This window comes from Apteryx rowi, unplaced genomic scaffold (genome assembly GCF_003343035.1).
Source record: "Apteryx rowi isolate R43461 unplaced genomic scaffold, aptRow1 scaffold_70, whole genome shotgun sequence".
Taxonomy (NCBI): domain Eukaryota; kingdom Metazoa; phylum Chordata; class Aves; order Apterygiformes; family Apterygidae; genus Apteryx; species Apteryx rowi.
Genome location: NW_020450983.1, coordinates 282,567 through 296,270, shown reverse-complemented (window position 1 = coordinate 296,270; position 13,704 = coordinate 282,567). Strand labels below are relative to the sequence as shown.

Here is a 13,704-nt window from a genome sequence, read left to right as displayed (position 1 = left end):
CAATGAGATGTATCACAAGACTATTTCAGCATTAAAGTTCCTATAGTCTTAAGTAATAATGAAGGCAGATACTATGGCCACTTGCCTCTGTTACCCGGGTGGCCTGGGCTTCCAAATGCGCCAGGGGGTCCAGGAACTCCTAATGGGCCCATGATACCTGGCTCTCCCCTTGGGCCTATGGAAATGAAGCAACAGGAACATATTTTGTTAATATTTGATCAGTGAAAGAGAACATTACTTTAGAAAATTACATATGTGTCTGTCAGTTAAGCAGTTAATTGCATCTTTTCATTTTCATTTTATTCCCTTCTGCCCCTCCATTTCTTTAATATACTTGTAGAAGACAGTTTTGTAGTCTTTCACCACATGAATAGCACTTGCACACATGGTAAACCCCAAACAACCTAGGTAAGTAACAACGATCTAATTGACAGTGAGTGTTGTGCATTTGAGATGTTCACACCAGGCTGGGAGATCTGTCACAAGATGTATGGGAAAGTTGTTCCGTTCTGGCCCAGGAGTTAGAGGTCAGCTGGAATATGACAGCTCATCTCAAATGACACTAGATGCCTATGTTTAGGCTGCTGAGTGCAGCCCTACATGTTTACAGGTTGTATATTTAGAAAGGCATGTATCATCTCCTTCCCCCAGAATAACGAAGGGTTTGAGAATACTGAAAAAATTTTGTCAGAAATAAGAAGCATAACATACCTGATTTGTTTTCTTCTACAATATCGACTTTGAACAAATTTCTGAAAAAAACTAAATGGATTTACCTGCCTTATTTAAAATCAGCTCTGGCTAACATGACAGAGTTTGATTTGAGCCACAACTCTGTCAGATTCAAGATCTGAACTTGCCTTTTTTAGAAAAAGAAGATGGCATTGACAAGTGATCTGTTTGAAAAGGGAGGCTGAATAAGAACTTCTGCTAAATACTACTGACTGCTACTACTAACATTCTTTCAAATATTAGAAGCCGTTTCTTCTAAATACTAAATACTTCTATTAAACACTTCTACTAATGCTCCATTATGCTGGGGAGTCACTTTGAATGATAGCTAGTTAATGTCCTGCTGCAAGGACATTACTGTACAGAAAACAACGGCAGGTATCCTTCTATTCTCAAAAAGCTGCTTTAGACAATTCAATACTGTGTCACGACAACCTCAAGATACACTTGCCATTCAGGGAATGCAGATCAATTTGTTTTCCATATAGATCTCAATGATATATGAAAGCCGAACATTTGTTTTTTAATGGAAAAATATTTCTGCATCTTCAATTTGGAAAAGCATGACTGACACCKTTCTGCAGAAGTTGATTTAATTTCTATGTCAAAATATGTATTTGCAGAATCCTTACCTGGCACACCAGAGATTCCTGGCCTTCCAGACTGTCCCCTGGGACCAGGTAATCCTGCATTTCCCTGAGGACCTATTAGTCCAGGTTCCCCAGGGTTTCCAAAGATTCCTGGGATACCCAGGCCAGGAGGGCCTAGTTTTCCTTTTGAACCTAGCAAACCTCTTCCTCCTAAGAAAAAYGCATGACACAGTATGTATGGCACATCTTTCTGGGAAAGAAACTATCATCATGTCCATCTTGCCATCATGAACATGAAACTCTTCTTGAACTCTGGGAGTTTTGCCTGCATGAGGACTACACAGAAGATCTGTAAGATAACATACTCATTCAGGCAATCTTAAAGAGATTAAAAAAAAAAACCCCAAACCCAAGAAAAACCCCAAACCAAAAACAGAGCAGACAATCCTATTGTTTCTCATAAAAATATAGTTCTGCGTTTATCCTCTAAACACTTCATTTTCATTCATCACCCAGGAAAAAAAATCCTTCTGAGATTATCCATTAAAGAAGGACTGAGCTGGGTGCTTAAGACTATCCCCTCTCGGAAGGGATATCATAAACAGTATATGCAGGTACTATGAGTCCCTGAATTTGTTTTCCACATAGCTGAGCTCTTTCTCTGTTCTTCCTCTGTCCTCCACTACATTGCACTAAGTAACCTAAGCTCAGCCCCATAGAAGAAGAGGTCACTGAAATATCCTTTTTCTGTGGCATTTGGGCCAGTTTGTGATTACTCTTTGTGCTGTACAATAGAATCTGAATCTTAATCCAGGGAGTCCACTCACCACACGTTTTCCCTCCAATCTGCAGACAATGGATCTTTTAACTGAGCTCACATTTTCTTGCATACTACTGTATAACCAATACCATAAAAAACTTCAGTTCCCTCAGACCACTGGAAGGCACAAACACCCAAACCCACCCAGCCAAATAGTGCATTTAATTCAGAAGGTCCTACCTGGTGGGCCTGTAGCTCCCTCCCCACCTGGCAAACCTGGCAGACCAATAAGACACTCTGCAGGTTTCCCTGGAAAACCTGGATCCCCAGGAATTCCAGGTGACCCAGGATCTCCTAAAAGAAAGAAGATTGGTTTCATAATGCTAAAACAGTAGTTTGAAGCTTTGAGTGAACATTGTTTGACTTGGTTTCCCTTTCCTTAAAATATGGATGTAACTTGCTTTGTTCATTGTGCTTTTTTGACCACAGTACCTCTTAGGCCATCATCACCATCACACCCAGCGTGCCCTGGTAGGCCTGGAAGTCCTGGAAATCCAATATCACCTTTTGGGCCAGGAATGCCACTACCTCCCGGTGAACCTGTTCTACCTGGCTCTCCAGGAATAACCATGCCTGGATCACCCTGCAACACACAGAGAAATGTAAACAAGCCACATGCAGTACATTTTGTAAATCTAACAAATATCACTTTCTCCATCCTGTGGACAGATGGCTTCTTATATTAGGTAATTACCACCATTCCCTAGGGATCTTTCACATTACCATTTGTAATGGCTCCAATTCAGGAGAGCATTGGATGTTCCCTGCTGCCCAGCTGGAGGTCCCACACCAGAAGGATAATTCATCTAACCAGCTTTTGAACACTGTCTCTTTACTCTGCTACAGAAATTGCTACTGAGCAATGCAAGGCACTTCCCTCCATTTGGCCTGCACTGCATTATGATGTTTGCTGTAACTATGAGAAGCTTTGGATGTGTATCTGAAAAATGGATTGAAATCTGTGCAAATACAATTTTTCCTTTATTTTTCCTGATAGTTCTACTTTCATCCAAATATTTGTTTAAATAATCAAGGTCAGCATCCAGATATATCTCAGAATGCTCAGTTACTGTTTTCTTTTTTCTATCATTCTTCTGAACGTTTTTTTCCATGAAGACTGTTTTTTGTGACAAATGTCCAAAGTCCCTGAAAGGAAAGCTTAGATTGCTTTTTCTTACTGGCTGATTGAACTGTTGGTTGGTGGAGTTTTGAATACTAACAAATGCATATGATCTTAAAGCAGGCCAGCAGAGCGAAGCTTATACCAGTCATTGATGGTTCATTTGGACCACAAAGGCCACTCCAAATCCAGCTGTTTGATAGCTTCAAGCACAGAATAGATAATTTAAAAAAATACCATAAGCCATACACTGTCTGTCATGTCAAAAAACACACAAAAGATAATGAAATATGGACAGACACAAAAAAAGAAATGACACCTTTTCAAGACATTCAAGTGTTATTATTTTGTTAAAATTCGGATCCTGATTACAGAGTAGTCAAGACACTTACATATGCCATCAGTAGCTTAGCTTCTGTTAATCAAGAAGAGTGGTTGCAGATATTACCTCCAACCTACTTCATTTAGGCTTCAGTTCAGTGAAGCACTTGCTTGAATTGAATATATACTTACTGGCATTGACCTCCATCAAAAATGTGCTTAATTGCAATTCCTGAAAAAAAATCTTTGCAGAAGCTGTGGCCTTAATTATTTGCTGTAAGCAATGCAATAAACATCTTCCTTGTGCTCTGAAAACTGCATTCCCAAAACAGCCCAAACACCTGGAGTTCTGAAATTCTGTATCTGGATTTAAAATTTTGGCTTGAGCTCCCTTTTATAAACAATTTCATTTTGTAGTTTACACGTTACTGGTTAGGAAATATAAAAACTATATTCCTTATACCTCTTCTTGCTTTGCTTAGTGTCAGAATGGGACCTATGGAAAAATTTGTGCTGCATTTCTAACCAAACCTTTCCTCCTGGCAGTCCTAGATTTCCAGACCGGCCTGGATCTCCAATTTTTCCTTCACAACCCGGTGACCCTCTTCCTCCTGCAAGTCCTTTATCTCCTGAAAAAGGAGAATCAAATGGCAGTAAAAATGCTATGGTTATCACCATGTTTTTTTGCAAATAGGTATTTGTATGGATGTGGTTATGAAGCTCTGACACTAATGTAGGTTATGCGAAGACAGCATCCCCTGATTTCAGAGCTGATGCGACATGCTGAATCTTATTCCTTATATGTTCACTCAGCACTGCTTGTAACGCAGCTCAGTTATTTAGTTTTCTTTTACCTGCCTTAAAAAAAATCCAAACAAAAACCAAACAGATTAAGTAACTGATAAATGAAGCATTTCTGATATCTATTCCTTACTGTTTTCTTCAAAAAGCAACGTAGTAGTGGTTTTAGTGTCAGAGATTTCAATGTCTTTTTTTCCTGGCGGGATTACAGAAATGGCTCCAAATATTTCTGGTGTCCAAAGACATTTTAAAAGTGGGGCATGACAGCATGAGGAATGGCCACATTCACAGCATTCGAAACACTTTCTATTACCTGCACATTAGAGCAGGTACTGCATTGTACGTAACCAAAGTCGATTAAAAATAAAGTACTAGCACTTATGCAGCTCTGTCTCTGTAATACATACACAGGTAAAGATAATCCATCTGAAATAAGTGCGGCACTCAGATGAACTGCACCTGTTTGGCCAGTTTTGCAAGAAGCATCAATGCCCTGTCCCCCTTCTGACAATAACAGGCTCTCTTTGAAGTAGATTCTATGTTTTGGATATCTCTGCACTTCTTCAGAGGKTAACTCTTGCCAGCAAAGCCTTAGAAACATCTTTTAAAATATTTTACTACTGACAGCTTTGATACTTGACTCTCTGAAATACTTCAAAATACTGTAAACTTACAATTAATAAGCCCAAAGGCAGAAAATTGTAAGAGTACTAAAAAACACCCGCCTGTCTAACTAATGTTAATTGATTTTTTTTAAACTTGTTGGTTGTTTTTAATCTGGAGAGGAAAAAAAAAGCAAACTAGCAGAAGACAGTTAAAAAAAAAATCAAAAAGAATATTTTACCTTTTGGACCAGGGTTTCCAGGAAATCCAAGCCCTGGAAAGCCTGTGTCACCTGTTGGCCCTGGGTGTCCTGAATCACCTGGCTGACCTCTAGCTCCAACTCTGCCTGTACAAAGAAAACAAGTGAGCTCTGATGCATCTTGCCACAGAACTTCAAAATGTAATGATTGGGCATTCACGAGTATATCATTATTAATTAGGACATCACTGTAGATAAGTTCTTTAGAACATAGGCACTATTTCTCCTCCACAACAGGTTCTCACAGTTAAAATGCTAATTGTGATCTCTTTGTTAACATTATCAAACCAGGCACAAGTCTGTAAGTTAAGCCTTTATGCAATCTGCCCAAGTCTCAGACTTATACAAACAATTACGTGCAGATACAAATTTTCTACTTGTTGAGAACATGCTAACACATATTACAGGCTTAGAACAGAAGCAAGTGTAAGAACAGAAGCTACCATAAAGCTGACAAAAGATTCTCCCATGCTATTCAGGGCAGCTTTAAGGACACTTGTTCTACAAAACCAAAGCAAAGAGACCTTATGGTTAACCTGGTTCTAGTTCACTGTCTTTCTGGGCATTATAAATTCTGCAACATGTAAGACACTAGCAAGAAAAAAAACCCTCCCAAAACMCACCTAAAAAGGAAGCCCAGGCTCATAATATCTTAGAACAATGGTTAGTAACAGTTACTTAAAAAAAGAACCTGGAAACTCAGGCATACAGCTACTTTTTCTAGCAAGCTTGCAAATACCTTTATGAGATTTTCTGACTGTGCCCCTACAAGGCATATGACAGCCCAAGGGCTTCAGGAAATTTAAGAATGCTTTAAGCTAATTTTGGTCCTCCTTCTTTGAGGGCTGCAGCAGTCTCAACATAATTTAAGATAGGATCTGTCAAAATTATGCTGGAGGCTCCTTCCTGGATATATGAGCTGCAGCATGTGCACCAGAGGTTTCTGGTCCTCTGAGGAACTGAGTCATAGCATAGCACTGCTTGGAATCCCTGCCATACTGTAAACTGTGGACATGTCCCCTGTGCTCTTCCTATTCACACTTACATTCTCTTCCCCTAGTTTTCTTGAAAGAGAATGTTATGGCCAATTCCACAGTTTCTTCATGACAGAGATCAGTTTTACAGTTCTACAGTTTTTTTACAGTTACAAAATAACCCAGCAGTTTTATCTGGCCAGAGCTGGGAGAGATATCCCAGCTAGAGGATCTCTGAATTTTGCTGTATTTAGTGTAGACATACTCACCAGGCACTCCTGGGGGTCCAGGTAAACCAGCTGGTCCCTGTGGTCCTGGTAATCCAGGTAATGGAGTTACCATACTGGTCTCTCCTTTCAGACCTTCAGCAAATACATAATCAAAGCTTACAGAGGTTTATGGTTTGGAAATGTGTAATCTTACACATTTAAAAGTATAACTGAGCAATCTACTCAGTTAAAAATGCAGTCTTCCACACTTTCCATACATCTGAATCTCCAACAGATTTTGAAAAGCCTTCACATCCTGGCTTCATAATAGCAAAAGTATTTTATTGATATCAAGCTGATCTCAAACTCTCCTTTCAGCCCTGCTGCAGCCTAGTGGAGATCCAGAAAAGGAAGCACAGAGTCAGCAGAAAAATGATGCAATTAAGAGATCCTTAATCTGCAGCTCTGCTCCATAAAGACTTAATAGGTGTCATGTCCTCCTGGATGAAATGATGGTGAAAACACATCAATGACTCCACATTTGGTTTGGACTGGAAAGATTTCAAGCCACTGAATAAGAGCTATTGTTGAAGGCCCTCAGAAGAAACTAAAAAGAAACAAAAAACCTCACAAATAACAATATGTCCAACAGATTGCTGTAGATTTTCAGATATTGGAAGCAATATGACAACACCAGAACGAGTCTCAAAGATGCCTTGTTCTAAACATTCAAATAGACACACAGTGAAAATTTCATCCCATAGGATAGCAAACTCACATCTTCAATCAGATGTCAATAGCACAGACATATGGTGTCCAACCTATCACAGCAGTTATGAGCACTAAAACCCACAATCCCATGGATTTAAAGTTCAAAAATCTCTTTTAGATGTCTTAACTATATCTCTTCTGTCCAGCTTCGAGTTCTTCCAGATTATACTTGCCTGTAAATACACCAGTATGTTTTTGGCACTCAAAAGTGATTAAGTCTTTTGTATTTCCCCTGATGACTTAAGCTCATACTGACAACGCTGACCGGACCTATATTAAAAATATTTTTTTTTTCACGGTAAAGGCAGTCAAGCAGTGGAACAGGTTGCCCAGAGAGACTGTGCAGTCTTCCATCCTTGGAGGTTTTCAAGACCCTATTGGATAAAGTGCTGAGTAACCTGGTCTGATCTCATAGCTGGCCCTGCTCTGTACAGGAAGTTGGACTAAACACCTCATGGGGTTCCTACTGTCTTCAGTAGAATCAAATCTGGAACAATGTCTGGAAATGGAAATCTCATTCCAAGATAAACTTCCTGTGTTTCATAAATCATTTCTGTGCCTTCAATCTCTCTCTGCAATTTCACACAAGTGCTCTTTAATATAGGTAAAGAATGGTAAAATCAGAAGTTACAAACCAGTTTCTCCAGGTAACCCAGGTGGACCAGATACTCCTTTAGAGCCTTTGAGACCTCTTGTTCCCTGTGGTCCATATCCTGGTGGTCCAGGAAGCCCCATCTCTCCAGCGAGACCAGGATTACCAGGCAATCCTGGCAGTCCTCTGTCTCCTTTCGAACCAGCTAATCCCTATTAATAATTACACATATGAGTATACCAAGCATTACTTGTTTTCCACGCCAGCTTTCATAACAAAATGTCTGATTTTCTGTATGACTATAATCTCAAATTATTTTAACAACAAAGTAGCTCTGCTAATTTAAAAGGATTTATTCATCTGATTTACTTGTGACTTCTGATTAAAAGAATATGGATTTTAATAACAATGGTTATAAACAAAGGACATTTATTCATCCTTTCTATTAAAAGAGAAAGAGTGCAAATAAATATAAAGAGGATGATTTTCAACCCCTGTGGCATTATACTGTACACCTTTTTTATAAGTTTTGGGGAAAAAAAAATCCAAAACTCAGCTCTGATTCTCCTTGAATACAGGCTTGGAGATACTTATATCTGAACCACTTCTACAGTTTTTCAACAAACACAGCACAATAATTGTTAGGTTTTTATTCTGCTGAACAAAGAGCTCTGCTCTAAGGATCCTAGTCTCATGGTGGGTTCTCCCAGCTTTTATTGTTTCTCTCTGTCCTGACTAAAGATTAAGTCCTAAAGATTGAACATGAATTATTTGGAGAAGATGATCATTTCATTTTAAGCATCATGAGTGGACAGGAAAATTGTCTTTTTTTTTTTTTTTTATTCATCCTAGGAATCCAAGCCAATGCTCCAATTTAAATATCCAAACTAACAGCACAATTGACTGCTGAGGTTTTTCCAGCAACATGAGTCTACTAGAGCTCACCTCTTGCTGGTATTACATAAGAATATTTACTCTCATTCTTTCATTTCCCCTTATGCATATTGGCTGCTATAGCTGAGTATATTATCACTAAGTCAGATGGAGGATATTCAGTTAAAATATCTGAACAGATTAGACAGATTGTACAGGGATTATTGATGTAATTTTCCTTGAGTTCTATAATAATTGTAAACAGTGCATACCCACCTGTTCGCCTTTAGAACCCTTTGAGCCTTTAGAGCCAGGTCTTCCCAGAAATCCACTTGAACCTTTTCTTCCTTTGTCTCCCTCGGCCCCTGGATCTCCTTGCTCACCTTTTGGCCCTTCTGGATACACATATCCTGGATCACCTTTTGATCCTTTATGTCCTTGATCTCCTTTAAAACCTGGAAGTCCCTGGAACAAAGCGATCAAGAGAATTTATGTGCTAGATGTATGTCAACTGTTTTCAAGCTTTCCTTTTAAAGCAAATATTTGAGGGTGGCTCTCTTTAGTCTCATTCTTATTTGCTGTAACTGCATAGTTCAATGAGCAGGGTTTTCTTCTGCCTTTACTCTTTTTGGTCCTGACTGTCATCTCATTTATACTACTGTAAACAGGAATAATGCAGGATCATTTAATGGATGGGACTGCTGGCTATGTGTTTGTGGCACAGAAGAAAGGACAAGAAAACACCCTGAAAGTATCTGATCAGAGATTTCTCTTCCACATGGAAATATCTCCCAGGGACTAAAGCTGCCACAGCTGGCTCTGTCTGCTGTTAACTCCTGGTGTCTTTTCTTTCCCCCTCAGGGTACAATGTGGAGCTGAAAGCACACTGGGCTCTAGTGATCTTGGGCTAACGAACTCTTGGGAGCCTTTGGGAAAAGCTTGTTAGCAGGCTCTTTCATTCTGCATTTGTATGGCACTGAGCACAATGAACTCTTGTGTGTGACTGTTTTGCATTGGGCAGTGCTGAAGAGTTCTGATAGTAATTCCTCAAAAATAATTATTACTACAGGCACAAGTTAGAAGAGCCAAGTGGTAGGCCTGTGGCAGGTGTCTGCCTTCTCTCTTCAGCAAGTTCCCCAAGAGGGAATGTCCTTTGCATCCTTGAAGTGGGTATTACGAGAAGCAAGTTCCTCTGTGCAGCTGGGGCTCTGGGAAGCCCCGAGTCTGCTGGACACAAGATTTGTAAGAGGTTTGATTAAGGTCACAGAGAGTGCACAAATTATCTGCTTTACAGCCATTGCCATGATTATAGCATTATGCAGATGTACACAAGCTAGTTGTAAACTAGCCAGACCAGGCAGAAGCAGTCTAGCCATCCTGAAATACAGCACAGGTTAACCGCTCAGCCTCATGCATCAGGCTTGTACCATGAGCTGGATTTCCTACTGCACTGAGAGAACCAGGCTCATTTAAAGATAGGTCAGCTATGTTCACATTACAGTCACCACTTAGGTCTGCCATGCAGAGACATTCATTATCATCACTAAGGAGAGACAACTGCTGTGATCAGCTGGTATGCCATTGCATGTAACACTAGCCAAGAAGTTTCTCTGAAATAATTTTTGTTGAATCTGAAAAATAACCTGCAAGTCATAAATAACCCAAGTCTTACTTGAGGCCCTGGAAACCCCCGTGCTCCTGGAGAACCGGGAGATCCTTTGGGACCTGGTGTTCCTTCTCTACCTGCAAGAGAGACAGCATCTTTTGTACAGAAAAATTAAAACAAGGAAATGGATTTTGGCAAGCTCTGATAACCACAGCTAGCCCTGCACGTTACTGCCTCTCCCATTTACTGCATGAGCACAGATTGACCTGGCTTTAGGCTGCACCTGAGCCCAACAGTATTCTAGCTTCAGCCTTTTAGGACTTCTGCTCATATCAGTGCACAGAGCTGCATAATGCTACATTAAATCATCACATCCTCAGGGCTAGATCAAGGATCTCGAACATAGGCTTATATTGCATGCTGTGGACATGCCTGCACCAGTCCTGATTCTCATGCAAAAAACAAAAGCATTGGCATGTCCCACTATCCCCTTAGGAACACCAAGATAATTTACCACGTATGCCATCTTGGCCATGTGGCCCAGGAGAACCAGGAAGACCAGGTGTTCCTGGAATATAGCTGCAATCAGTACACACGCAAGCTTCATCACCTAGAATGAATTTGTATATTCATTAACTGTTCTATAGCAAGTTATTCCCAAGTTTAATTAATGTATTGCATTATTTGGTATAGAGGATGGCTAATATTTTTTGGCCAAAGAGCTGTATGAATATGGCCTTAATTCTGTTTGCGTATCAAACTTTGCATGCCTTAAAAAAAATCACTTCCAATACAGTGTAAATTTTCCTGTGGTCAGACCGCGACTATCAGAGCTGACTACATTTAATTGAAAATGTAGGAACATTCACTTGATTTTTTTGAAGTCTAGTTTCAGTGAACTAGTTGGATACAATCACTCTGCCAATAGGCCAAATTCTCTCAAGAGAAGAAAGGGACACAGGCGTCAAACTAACATGGCGCAATAACAGCCTGAGAGACTTTAATGACTGGCAGGTGGCATAGAGATTCAGTAGTTCCTGTGGTGATATTTGCAGGAGGAAGCTAAAGGATTTGAGATCGATGTCCTTTTGGGGATTGGTAAAAGATTTTATTTCTAGTTCCTTCTCTCAAAGAGCAACTATTAGTGAGCAGACATAACACTGGGGGAATGTGAAAATCCCACCCACCTGTAATCACTGTTTGTCCCGGTGGAGATCTACACTCTGGCTGCAGTGCGGGACAACTGGTGAGCAGCACTGGCACACGTACTGCTTTTTCAGTTGCTGTTCACTAAGAGAGGAAGACATCTTGCTACCCTTAATGGATTTTCTTCACCCTCTGAACTCATCAAATGTCATGAGAGGTCAATTAATTTCTGAATTTCATGAGGACTCATGAAGATTGCCAGATTGTACCATCTACTTCGGAGTGCTAATTTTAAGGAAGGATGTAGAAATGGCAAAAGTCATTTTTCCACTCAGCTATCCATCTTGGTTTTCAGTTGAAAAGGAAGGTCCAGTAGCTACTGATACAATCCAGTCCTGATCTCACTCAGAGAAAGCACTTCCATGTGAAAACATGGTAGCAAAATGAAACCTGACAAAGAGGAGAATATATACAGCCCTGTACTGAGACTGAACATAATCTTTTTTCTACTCCTGTCTTTTATTTCTCCTAAATTAGAACAACTCTCTTGAACATGGAAGGGTTTGCTGCATAATGGTAAGAGTTCATGGTGTTTCTGACATCTTGTAATTTCACATCTGAGTGAACACCATACCAATCCCAAGAACATTGTTTGCAAACACAATAACTGACCTTTCGTGCCAGTATCTCCTGGAGGTCCTGGAGGTCCCACACACCCTGGCTCTCCAGGAAGTCCTGGTAGGCCAGTTCTAAATGTTATTCTACCTGTTAACAAAATGAGCGTGGCACCATTACATCACTAGACTGTTCAGACAATTCTCTATTTGCTGACAGGGGAAGAAGGTGCAGTGATCAGGTGGAGACAATATTCATTTAAAAGAAAGAACAACCTGGACAAACCCAAACTATCTGTAGCTGGAAGTACTCAAGGATAAATTTGGTAATGCTGAGGTAATCTCAGCAGACTGCTGGATCCATCTGTGTAGCCACAATGCTACCTTTAAAAGCATAGTTCTTGCTGGGGAAAGTATTTACTTTTTATTTGAAGCAACAGAAAAGAAAAAGGATTCTTTCTCTTCTGGGTACAGAAGGGAAACTTTTCTTTTAATTCCAAGCTATTAACGCTGCTCACATGTCTTTGGCAGCATCATTCTAGTGTATTCGCTATTACTTTGGAACAGCAGAAAATACATCAACCTCTTCCTAGGGCAATATATTTGAAGGGTAGATATATTAAAAAAAAAAAAAAAAGAGAGAGAGAGAAAGAGAGAGAAAAAAAGAGAAGCACAACACCGACGTTCATTCAGGAGAATTTGTTTGGGCCATACCACATACGAAAGAAACGTGATGCTGTTGGTACTCCTAGGTAAGGAGTTGAAGTTAATACACTTTTTTCTAGAAGTTTTATAAACTGCACTTATTCAACTGGTTCACCTATTCTTTTGCTACCACTTTATTTACATGCTGCTGGAACTTCAAACTTGCTCTATGGTCCACTAGTACCAGCAGAAGTTTGCAATTTATTTCTATGACTTTTAGATTAGCCCTTTCTGAAGTTATTTTTACAGATTTACTGCAAATTTTGGAAGAATTACTCTTACTTTTATCCCATCAGTCTTTCCCATTTTTATGTAACAGATTTTTATAGTCACAGTTACACAAAAAGGTCAGTTCTCTTTATACTGGAAAGTCACTGTATCTTCCTTATAGAACCTCATATTAGTGAAAGAGCACAGCCGTTGGTTATGTATGCTTTTCCATGAATATTCTAAAGCATAAAATTTCCAAAAAGAAAGTCTGTTGAACCATGTTACTCAAAACATGCTCCTTAAGTAATGTATTTATGTATTTTTGTTCATTGGATACTTAGATGGCTCTGGATTGGTTCTTGTCCATTATATATACAGTTACACAATACTGAAACATCACCTGGTTCTCCAGGGGGACCCGGTAACCCAACAGAACCAGGTCTGCCAGTAATCCCAGGTAGTCCTGGAGGGCCTACAATGTGCAAGCCAGATCGTCCTTTCTCTCCTTTTATTCCTTTTGGTCCAGGAAATCCTGGGGGACCTCTCAGACCAGGTCTTGACACACCTAACCAAAGAGAAAAAATGCAAAAAGAATTGAACTGGAACTTCAAAGAGAAGTAAGCAAGCACTTAGTAGGATGAGTATAAAACAAACAGATCACAGCATGCTGTCTCACAGTTCAGCCAAAAAATCTTTGTTATATTGTTATATATTAAATAATCACAATGAGAAAGTAAAAATTAAAAAAAAAAAAAAAA

General features: G+C 39.7%; 1 protein-coding gene across 1 annotated transcript in view; it reads right to left on the bottom strand.

Annotated features, from left to right (window-relative positions):
- The window catches only part of COL4A3 (collagen type IV alpha 3 chain), a 65,310-nt gene that overhangs the window by 18,543 nt on the left and 33,063 nt on the right, over positions 1–13,704 (bottom strand). Inside the window, exons 21-33 of the mRNA XM_026087022.1 lie at positions 13,347–13,511; positions 12,090–12,182; positions 10,786–10,881; positions 10,338–10,408; positions 8,942–9,130; positions 7,836–8,004; positions 6,490–6,582; positions 5,229–5,333; positions 4,115–4,212; positions 2,575–2,725; positions 2,323–2,436; positions 1,365–1,532; positions 86–175 (exon numbers count right to left, since the gene is read on the bottom strand). Of these exons, the coding sequence (XP_025942807.1) occupies positions 86–175; positions 1,365–1,532; positions 2,323–2,436; positions 2,575–2,725; positions 4,115–4,212; positions 5,229–5,333; positions 6,490–6,582; positions 7,836–8,004; positions 8,942–9,130; positions 10,338–10,408; positions 10,786–10,881; positions 12,090–12,182; positions 13,347–13,511 (1,602 nt within the window). The remainder of the gene's footprint in view (positions 1–85; positions 176–1,364; positions 1,533–2,322; positions 2,437–2,574; positions 2,726–4,114; positions 4,213–5,228; positions 5,334–6,489; positions 6,583–7,835; positions 8,005–8,941; positions 9,131–10,337; positions 10,409–10,785; positions 10,882–12,089; positions 12,183–13,346; positions 13,512–13,704) is intronic.